The 12,001-nt window shown below is 32.1% G+C and overlaps 1 protein-coding gene across 1 annotated transcript in view; it reads right to left on the bottom strand.

The window, feature by feature from the left end:
• Positions 1–12,001, bottom strand: part of STPG2 (sperm tail PG-rich repeat containing 2) — a 260,198-nt gene that overhangs the window by 163,892 nt on the left and 84,305 nt on the right. Inside the window, exons 6-8 of the mRNA XM_023528407.1 lie at positions 10,607–10,714; positions 6,575–6,734; positions 1,463–1,623 (exon numbers count right to left, since the gene is read on the bottom strand). Coding sequence (XP_023384175.1) covers positions 1,463–1,623; positions 6,575–6,734; positions 10,607–10,714 — 429 coding nt within the window. The remainder of the gene's footprint in view (positions 1–1,462; positions 1,624–6,574; positions 6,735–10,606; positions 10,715–12,001) is intronic.

The following is a 12,001-nucleotide window of genomic DNA, read 5'->3' as shown; positions in this document are numbered from 1 at the left end:
TCATTTCCAACAAGAAATATACTGTCATTATTAACGAAACTCCTCTCTTAATGTTATGTATTCTTTTTCTCTGGCTGCTTTTAAGATTATTTTTCTTTTTTACCATTTTAGTCGATTTGATTATAATGTATAATGTGCCTTAGCAAAATTTCCTTAATGTCTTTTGTGCCGTAAGTTTGTTAAGCTTCATGGATATGTAAGTTTTTAGTTCTCACCAAAAGTTTGGAAAATTTCAGCCATTATTTCTTAAGATAGTTTTGATTCCCCAAACTCTTTATTTTTCCTTCAGGGACTCCAATTACACAGATATTAGGCCAATTCAAATTATCCGGTGGTATATTGATACTTTATTCATTTCTTTTTGTTTTTTATTTTTCACTGTTTCATTTTAGTTTCTATTACTATCTTCAGGTTCATTAGTCTTTTATTCTGAATTATCTAATCTGATATAAATCACCCACAGTGTACTTTTTTTCCCAAATTTTATATTTCAATCTCCAGAACTTCAATTTGTGTCTTTTTATTTCCCCTATTTCTTTACTGAATATGCTCAATCTTTCTTCCACTTCTTGAACATATGGAATTTAGTTATAATAACTGTTTAATGCCCTTGTCCACTAATTCTATCATCTGTGTAATTCCTGGGTTTCTTTCGATTGTTTTTTTCCTTCATTCTGTGTTGTATTTCCCTGCTTCTTTGTATACTTAATATTTTTTAATTGGATGCCACACTCTGTGAATTTTACCTTATTGGGGGCTGGATATTTTTTAATTCCTACGAATATTCTTAAGCTTTGTTCTGGGATGCAGAAATTCAGTAATGCAAAATATATATATATGTGAGATAAAATGAAGAAAAAAGAAATTGCCATTTACAGATGGCATAATTGTGTGCTTGAGGGAATTATTTTAAAAACTAATAATAAATTAGAAGAATCAATCATTTAAATTTAGCAAGAAGTATGGATAAAACAAATCTTTAATAAAGATTTGGTAAAGCAAATTCTTAATAAAGATTACTAGATTTATTTATACCAATAACAGAAAGCTAAACAATGCAAATATTTACAACAGAATTAGAAACATAAAATAGTAAGGAGTAAATCTAATAAAGATGTGTAAGACTTCTACCCAAAAACTGTAAGCTGCAAAGCATTTAAAGAAGACTTAATTTAAAGAAGACCTAAATTTACTCTCAGAAAATAGTGGAGCAATCTTAAAATGAAGATAAGCATTTAAAGAAGTACATATGAGATCCTCAAAAAGATAAAGAATAAGATCCATTTTTAAAAAAGAAATTGCAAACATAGCTGTGGATCAAAATATTTTTTATTCTTATACCATAATTTACTATATAAATAATTTCAATAAAAATAGTATGGTTTATAATAATGAGACATATATATCATATGTAATTTTTAAAAACCCACATAAGGAATATTATTTGGTATTCATATATTACCTGATAATCAGCAGGCCCAGGAGTAGTAAAAGTTTCTTTCTGAACTGAGAAGAAAGTCCGAGGAACAGAAGAGCCGAATGCACTTTTCTTTTGTTCCTTTAAGCAGATATTGCTAAAGTTGTCATTTATAATACTGTTTAGAATATTATAAAACCCAGGACCTAAAATTATGAAGAATATCATATGTAAGAATAAACATGGTTTTAAATCTTTTATAACTAAGTATTTTTTTTAGAAATAACTCTCATTTATTGCTAGCAAGAATGAAAAATAGTATGGCACTTTGAAAAATAATTTGTCAAATTCTTATAAAGTTAAATATATATTTACTACATGACCCAGAAATTCTACTGCCATTTTCCCAAGAAAAAAAACTACCTAAAAGTCAAACCCTAGTGAATAAACAAAATGTGCCCTACCCAAACAATGGAATACTACTCAGCAATAAAAAGGAAAGACAAATGCAACAATATAAATAAACCTCGAAAACATCATGCTAAGTGAATGAAGGCAGACATAAAGTCCCGAGTAATGTATAATTCCATTTATATGAAATTTCAGAAAATGTAAAATCATAGTGACAAAATCAGTTGCCTGAGACCAGGAGTGGGGATGGAGATTAACTGCAAATGGGCATGAGAGAATTTTTTAAGAATGATGGAAATGTTTAAAAACTTTATTGTAGTGGTAGTTACAAACTATATACTTTTACCAAAACTCATCAAAATGTACACTTAAAATGAATTATTTTTATTGTGTAAATTATGCTTCAATTAAAAAAGAAAGACAGAAAGACGGAAGGAAGGAAGGAAGGAAGGAAGGAGGAAGGAAGGAGGAAGGGAGGAAGAAGGGAGGAAGAGAGGGAGGGAGAGAGGGAGGGGGAAGGAGGGAAGGAAGAAAGAAGGGAATTATTGATACAAAAAAGATATTGAAAAGCTGATGTAGCAACATTAAAAATTGATTTGGAAAAAACAAAATCAACTATCACCCCATCTTCCTATCACAGCAGTTATTTTCATTTTTGCCTTTTACCTTTTCGTGCATATTTATAACCAGGAATATTTCCTACAGTAGCAACCTGAATGAATAATATTCTTTTTTTCATTCAAAATAAAATAAACAACTTTTTATGCCATTGGAAAAAAGTTTTTATCAATACATTCAAATATTTGAAACAAATACAGTTAACTCTTGAACAATGCAGAGATTAAGGGCACTGGCCCTCACACAGTTGAAACTCTGTATATAACTTAAGTCAGCCTTCCGCGTATGTGGATTCCCAAACATGGATCAAAAACACATAATTGTATATGTTTTATAATTCAGTATTTTTTAAAAAATCAGTTATAGTGAGCAGCAATATCCATAAAATGCAGTATGATATACTTAAAAAAAATACTTGACTTGGTTATACTCATGTTATCTGGAATCTACAAAATTAGCTCTGCTGCTAAATAGGTATGAAACATCACTTAAATCTCTTTCGTTTTTCTGGGCTTTAAGTTCCTCTTCTGACTATAATAAGAACTGATTAGATCAGTGCTACTCAAAATGTGGTCTGTGGACTGCTGGCTGTCCAAGAACAATTTACAAGAAAAGGAGCTTACGACTAAATATAAATTGCTTATTTTACTTAGCATTTTGTAACTATTCTTTTTTCCTAAAGAAAGATTGTTGATTTACATTCTGGTATCATTTCCTTTCTCATTATAGGCAGGAAATAGTTGACAAGTGGGCACTTTGAATAGCTCAAGGTTAGACGATATTTTAGGTTCTTTCTGGATTAAAAGTGACCAAATCATTCTAAATAGTCAAATCCTCTGTACTCTTGGTATATATAAGGTTTTTCTCAAGGAAGCTGCCCATGAACACTATTTAAATATTTTTAATTATTCCAGTTCTAAATTTTATTCCCCTAAAGTCTCTACCAAAAATTATGTTGTTCTAACTCTCAGAAAATCTAAATCTAATAAGTTTTATTCCTGTCATCTTTCAACATTCCTCCATAGGTAATGTTTAGGAAAAAAGTAAATGGAAAGTGTAATGAAAACTATTTTCAATACTTAAGAGATAAATACTTCAGATCTGTCTCTCTTCTGGCATGACAGAATAACATAATACATTACAAGTGAGCTTAAGTACTTAAATATAGGGCCTTCACGGCATGTACATCTCGGGTACCACCTTAGTAAGCTTCTGATTCGAAAAGCCATTCTAATCATATAATTTACTCACATTAGAGGTTTTTCATATTCATTTCCAGCAATTAAGTGTAGAAATGCCCAGGAACCCCATAGTTAGACAATTTAGGGGTGCCTTCTATCTTACTCTGATTGATAAGTCCATTACTGCATTCTAATATCTTCATGGGAAATAAAAAACCAGAATTCCATGAAGGCCATTCTCACTAATTCTTAAAATATGTAAGATTCAGAATTAGATTTTAGAGATCATCATAATTTAATTTTATCCTTTACAAATAAACTAACCTTTGGAGAATTTACAATACTTTATTTGTCATACAATAGACCATTAAATTGAAAACTAGACCCAATCATAAGGCAATTGGGTCACTTGATAAATTCATATTTGGAAATAATTTGGATTTCAGATTCATAAGAAATCTACTGAGCTTTGCTCAGCTGGAATGGTGCCAAGTATTTATACATGACCTCTCCAGAAAGACACTCTTAGAATAGTCAGACTTCTACACAGAGGCACAGATCTCCAAGACTGTGTATTTCAACAGGTCCAGGTTTATGCTGTAAAAGTTCATGACCTAAGAAGTGCTAGAATATCACTTTTGCTACATGCTGTTGGTCAAGAAAGCCACCAGGCTAGCCAAGATTGAACAGGTAAAAAATAAGACTCAATCTCTCAATAGCATAATTTTGTAATAAATAATTTTGTACCAAGAATACAATATTACCATAACAAATTACCATACTAACATTTGTAGAAATGGTTTGAGATCAGACAATGGGTCAGAAGCTAAAACAACCTCAAGACTTAGAAAAAGAGTCTTGAGGAAACAGTTAGTGGTGGCTTAAGGGACAGTGATAAAAATGGCATTGAAGTTCAGAGAAAAGATAATTTGTATTATATAATGGCAGAAATTTTAACAAAACTAATGCTTGGGACAATGAAGAAAATACCTAATACATTAGTAGATTCTAGTTAAGAACATTTCTAGGCTGAATATCAAAAGCGTCAACTAGTTGCTTTTAGCTATGTGTGCAAAGGTAAGGATAGAAAGAGATGAACTAAAACTATTGCTTTCTAACAGAACTTATACAAATAAAAAGAAATCAAGATTTTTAGGGTTTGAAAGTAAACCATTTTTCATCCCAGTCTCTCCATATAGCAAAAAGCTCTCAGAGCAAGAAACACCCTGAGGGTAAGACAAAATCCGCACTTTGGCTTTCAGATCCTTTGCTAAGACCTCAGAAAGACTTAAGATGGTAACTCATAGAATCTCTCAAAGAAAAGAACCACTAAGAATTTTAAAGTCATATGTCAAATACCCTCTTGGCTAAGACAATAGTGCTCCTAAAATTTAACAGCAGCAACAAAGGTGGCTCAAAGTAGACAAGAGTTTTACTAAAAAGTACATGTGAATGTGGCTTTTTTCCAGTATACTTGATCATAGATTAATATAATAAGAAACCTACAAACTTTTTGTAAGGAATTATACCAAGCTGGAATAAAAAGAACAACAACAGCACAAAATAAAGAGTGGCATATAGACTCCAAATTTTCTATGTGCAGGAAGCAGGCTGGGAAAGCTCCAGCTGCAAACATAGCCTATTTCTTATACAAAAAAAAAAAAAGAAGGACGATTTGAAGAATGAAACCAAGAGGCCCAAAGAAAGAACAAAAGACCACAGAAAATCAGTCCCAGGTAGCCCAATAGGGTCTTAATTAAGAAAATGACAACATATGCCTGGTTGGATTTCAGAATTGCTATAGCCCTGTGACTACTATGGGCCTCCAGTTTTCCCTCTTTTTTGAATAGGAGTGTCTAGTATGATTATCCTATCATTGTCCCACCATTGTGTGTTAGATATGTGGAGCAGATAACTTGTATCTTTAGTTCACAGCTCTTCTAATAGAGAGGAGTCACTCAAGAAGCTGATCTGAAGTACCACTCACCAGAATCCTCCCCTGCACCTATTCCTGACAGATAACAAGATCCTAGACTTCAAGATTATACCATAATTGCATGAGACTTTGGAAGCCTTGAGAAGACATGCAGGAAAACTATAAGTATTTTCTGGCCAGAGGGTAGTCCACAGTAGATTAAAGATGGCCACAAAATTTTTGCTAACCCTGACACTGAGAGATGAATTTTCATGTCCTTCTATTCATATGTGCTGCCCTGGGTGAGCTGATTGACTAATAAAATGTGGCAAAAGTGATGTCCTGGGATTTCTGAGGACAGGTCATAAAAATCTTTGTAGCATCCTGCCAGGTCTCGCGGTACCCTGAGCTACTATGTTTGAAGACCAGCTATCGTGAGGCAGCAATGCTGGAGCTATGCATGCACTCTGAATGACAGTACTATCTGAGCTCTGCCTTCCATCTATTTCATAAAATACTGATATGTAATAGAAAAGTTTGTATTTTTAAAGCCACTTTGTTACGCAGCAATAGATAACCACATGTTCACAATTATATGGTATTTTGGTGCTACATTCTTAGCTCTGTATAACAGAACACCAACTGAGAATACTAAAATATGTGATGGGCTTCCCCAAATAAATTTTTAACAAAACTGAGTATCATAAGTTAAATTATTAGCAGTGACCATATAGTTGATATATTATATATGTTCATCCAAGAGAAAATTAGGAAATTCACTGAATAAAGAAAAATAATGGAAAATTATAACTAAGATGTGTAACATATTAAATTGAAATCTTACCAAAATTGCATATTATTTTTATCTATGTCTATTGTACATAGTCAATGCTTTTAAAAAACTATTCACTCAAAATGACAACACCAACCATAGGACAATAACAACAAAAAGACTGTAACTTCTGGTATATCCATCTTAAGAACACTAAGTTACATAAAGCTACAAAGTAGTAAAATGGATTAATTCTTAACCTGGCATTTCCTCTGTCCTGGAGACCTGTGTGAACCTAGCAGCACTTTGACCAAATGGGATACTTTTCAATGTTGGTGTTTTCTTCAAGGACTGGAAGGCAGTTCGAGATTCATTATACGTGCCAGGAGCTGGAGTGCTTGATTTCATAGGTGCAAATCTCTAGTGAAGAACAGAAAAATATGCCAATGAGAAACTATCAGTACATTTTTACATTGCATGAGTTAAAAATGCTTTCTTAATAATATAACATCTGGAGTTTAATTTATTTCTTAACGAAGTGAAGAAAATGTAGATGAATTAAGATCTTGCACTTATCAAAACATAAAATATATAGCTTTTAGTAAAATAATCTATGTATTAATACAGCAATATATTACATACTTTACTAACACAAATAGACTTTGAAATTATCTCAATATGAAATTCTAGATGATAGTGTATGGCCCAGATTCATCTATTGTTAATATATTAAGCCACTTGCCTATTGGTTTACCCACTCCCTGTTTTGGCCTTTTTCTCTCTGTCTATATACACACATTTAAAGGAAAGTTACATACGTCATGATCCTTTACCCCTAAATACCTAAATACTTTGGTGTGCATTTACTAAAAACAAGAATATTTTCTACATATCTGAAGTACAGTTATCAACATCAGTAAATGTATCGATAATATGTTTAACTAACCAACCGTTCATATTCCAAATCTGTCAATCTAATAATGCCTCTATTGTATTTTTCCCCTCCAGTACCAAATCTAGTCTAAAGTCAGATATTGCTTTTCATCTCCTTTAATACAGAAACATTTTAACAGCCTTCCTTTGTGTTTTGTGACTTTAGTAGAATATAACAATCTTTTTTTTTGTATAATAGAACCTTCCTTATTTGGGGTTTCTCTTATGTTACCTTATAATTATATTTGGGTCATTCATTTCCAGACAGAATACTAAATAGATGATGTCATGCTTTTCTCAGAGTATCATATCTGGAAGCACATAATGTTCTCTGGACCTCAATGATTTTAATTTTGGTCAAATTCAATACTCTGTCTACATTTATCAGTACACATTTGGCATTCTGAAAACAAGAGCCCTCCCTTCTCCCCCTATTCATTTATTTATCTATCTACCTATTTATTGCCCATATGGTCTCATGAATGTCAGTTTTAATTACTTATGATTACTTTTTTTTTCCAGTAGGGGGCCTTTCATGTTGGTTCATATATCCCTATGATATGCCTTCATCTTTTTTTTTGAGACCTTTTAAACTTTCTGACATAACAAGATGTTACAGATTCATCTTCCACCTACTCTGCACAGTCCTTGTTTCCTGGCTCATTTAGTAGAGAAAGGTAGAATACATATTTATATATCTATATCAATATTTATATGTACACTAGACACATGTACATATATATGTGCATATATATCATGTACATACACGTCTGTATGTGTGTGTGTATATATATATATATTTTTTTTTAATCATGAGTTCACACCAAAACCTTCAATTCAACTCTGTTCCGTAAAGTTCTTTCTTATCTCTCCTAATCCATGTTTGTAGGTACCTTCTTCCACAGTGAAAACCCTGGTTCATAATATCAACTTTTTACCTCAACCCTATAATACATCTAAAACAGTTTCATGATTGCTTCACCTATACCACTACAATAAACCTACCTACTAAAAAAAATTCAGAATTTGTTTGCAATTTTTGTACTCATTATAACCCACTCCATCCTAGACTGATAGAGTCAAATATTATGGTTACCTGGATTATTCTTTCTTTCTTTTCCCCTTCATTGTGGTTAAGAGCATACATCTGGAATATACTCATTCATTTGTTTCCATTTGCTTTGTTTTGGGTTTTTTTTTTTTAAACTTTCCATTCTTATTGATTTTTATTTTTGAATATGTGGAACACTGACATGCTTCCATAAGATGAATACATATTTTTAAAAGTATACTCCAAGAAGTGTTGCTCCCTCTCATTTCCCTTGCACCCTCAATGGATGCTGTGCCACTAGGGGAAAAATGTCCAAACTTATAACATTTGCTAATGTTCATGATATAAATACAGCACAATGGTGGCTAACTTCAAACTACCAACATAACATCAACCAACATGCAAAATGGAAAAATTAATAATGGGCTCCTGCAAGTCAGTAAAAATGATCTGCAGTATACCAGGATTTCCACTGCATCTCCTCACCATCCCTTATAGGTAACCAATTCCACTGTTTTCTGGTTTATCCTTGATATGTTTATATAAAGATAAGCAATTATGTTTATGTTTCTTATTTTCCTTTCTTTCTTACACAAAACAGTATATTATACATGCCCTTTTGTATCTTACACAGTAGTTAAACCTTAACACTACCAAAAAACAATTTATTAATGGAACTAGCATGAAGGACTCTCTAAATTTTTCTCCTAAATACTATTTTATTATTTACTTGCTGAGTATATTTTTAAAATTATAATACTCAACCCTGGCTGCATATTCATACAGAATTACTTAAGAAGTTCAAAAAATGCTGATGCTTGGGCCTTTCTAGGAGGAAGGGAAGAAGTCACCTGGGTATCAGAAGGTATTAAAATTTCCCAGTGTTTCTAATACATAGCAAGAGGAAGAGCATTGTGATAAAGGAAATCTTATGTTTAAAAATTAATAGTTGAAGACATAAGGCAATTTAATGCATTTAAATACCAGACGATTCCTTAAATTAATAACTAAAATAAGTATTCCAGAAACATAATCTTTCTTTATAACTATAAACCAAAAACTGTGAGTTAAGTTTACCTTGTTAATTTCATTATTGCTTTTTTTAATCAGTTATAAGTATCTGCTCATATTCAACTGAACACTAATACTACCCCTAGCAGGCACTCATGTTGGTTTTAACTCTTCCATTTCTTTCATCCCAGAATAATTATTCTTCTCTGTCATCCCCTTAAACCAAATTGATATCATATTTTATTCCATTTCTGCAAATATATTTAAAATATTATAATTGATGCCTAGTGATATTAAATTAGAACTACATATCAAATGAACAGAAATAGCATAAAAACTGGAAGTTTTAGCTATAAAATTATATTTTTTAAAAATCAGGGGGATGCACATGCACAACATCCCACTTCCACACATTCATTTTGTTTAGTACCTTAAGTATCATCAAGTTGCCCAAGGCAGAAACCTGGTATTCATTCTTGATTCTTCCTAAGTCCTTCACATTAAAAAGTCATGTTAATTATATCTCTAAAATATACCGGCAATCTATCTACTTGTCTCCAAAGAGGTGCCTCTTAAGTACAAGAAAACCAAAGTAGTCACCTGCAGTCATCTAAAGGTTAATAACTTTTTCAAGTTAAATAACATAACCAGAGCTGTACATAGTATTATTGTATAAATATTGCAACGACTTTGATCTGGAGGCTGGCACATTATAAAGCTTTGCTAGTCTAATAATATTCTTAAATTAGAAATATCTTAGAATCCTTCAAATCTCTTTATCATATACCTTAAAATGATTACTGTGAAACAGACTCTAGAATTACTAAGCCCCAATGGCAGTTGTAGATATGACCTATGGCCTGGCTCCACAAAGAGCCTTCGGAATCTTCTCTGAAAGAAATGTTCATCTTCATAGACTACACATTAACCTTCTATACATTCATTAGCAAAGTATATTTAAAAATGCAGACTAAAATTTCTTATAAGCTAAACTGAACTTTCACATTTGCAAATAGAAAATGTTTAATATTCTGCATAATAAAAAATGTTTAATATTCTGCATAATAAAAAATGTTTCAATTCTAATATTTATTTTTGCATAATGGTGTTAATATTGTAATCTTATTTCATTTTCCCCACATTTTTTGGCAATATAATTTGCCCAGGCCATATCTGTTTCCAATTTCCTTAAATATCACTTTCCTTTTTATAATCTCCCTGAACATCATTAAATTTGTTGCTGGATTCACATTATACCTATTATACTCTATTTATGAAAATGACTATAGATCATTACCTGGGATTGAGAAAGAAAAGCAGGTGATGCATCATTTACATTTGGTGTCACACTTTCGGTCTTCTGAAATTGACTTTTAATGTCATATTTTCCAGGCCCCGGTATTCCCTAAATCATTACAGAAAGAAAAAAATACATGTTCTCATTAAGAAAGCATTTATAGTACTTAAGGGAACAATTGGCTAAATATCTGAACCAAAGCTACAGGGTTTTTAAGTGAATTCCTATATGATATTACCAAAGCACTTCATTAAATAGCAAACCAGAAGAAACTTCTTAAAAGCAACCAAAAAACAAAAAAAAAAAAAGGAAATTTTCCTTATCAGAACTTTCCCAGGAACCTGAAAACACACTACTTGAAACTTTGCTGCCCTCTACTGACAGAGCTCAGAAAAAAATTATCTGACTCCACGTGATTAAACATTACAGTGAATAAAAGAGGCTTCTATATTTCTTCCATTTAAAATTATATGACCAGCTCTTCTCTAAGAAAAAATTTTACTGTCTTTCAAATTTGCATTGATCTGTTTCCAAAAATAAACTTCAGAATGAAACTAGACTGTTGTCTATCACCACACACCAAAATTAACTCAAAATGGATTAAAGACCTGAATATAAAACCTGAAACAATAAAATGCATAGAAGAAAACATAGGAATGAAACTCAGGGACCTTGGACTTAAAGAGGATTTTATGAATTTGACCTCGAAAGCAAGAGAAGTAAAAGCAAAAATAAAAGAATGGGACTACAGCAAACCAAAAAGCTTCTGCTCAGCAAAAGAAACCTTCAACAAGGTAAAGAGACAACCATCTGAATGTATTTATATTTGCAAGTAATTATATTTGCAAGATATTAGGCCCTTATCAGAGAACTCATATGACTCAGTAACAATAAAAAAACAAATGACCCAATCAAACAATAGGCAGAGGACCTAAACAGACACTTCTCCCTAGAGAACATATACAAATATATGAAAAGATGTTCAACAGTAGCTAGCTATTAGAGAAATGCAAATCAAAACCACAATGATTGCACCATTTGCCTTCTCAAACCCATCCAATTGTTTCCAATTTCACTTCAAGCAAAATTCAAGGTCCTTAATATGATATGAATTTCATGCCCAGACACTATAATCACTTTAACCTCATCTTCCACTACTCTCTCCATTCCATTCGCTCTGTTTTCAAGAAGATCTGTCACGTATCCACCTCAGGATCTTTCCACTTGCCATTTTCTTAGCTTGGAATGTTCTCCTAGATAGCACAAAGGGCTCACTCTTTCATTTCAATCAAGTCACTTACTCAATGTCCCCTTCTCAATGTGTCATTTCCAGTCCATCCAAATCTCAAATTTCATTGCCTTCCCCAAACAACTGTCCCCTTTCCTACCTCTTTT

The sequence above is a fragment of the Pteropus vampyrus genome, unplaced genomic scaffold (assembly GCF_000151845.1).
Source record: "Pteropus vampyrus isolate Shadow unplaced genomic scaffold, Pvam_2.0 Scaffold25, whole genome shotgun sequence".
Lineage (NCBI taxonomy): Eukaryota > Metazoa > Chordata > Mammalia > Chiroptera > Pteropodidae > Pteropus > Pteropus vampyrus.
Note: the sequence above shows the minus strand (reverse complement) of the source record. Positions and strands in the feature narration are given on the sequence as shown.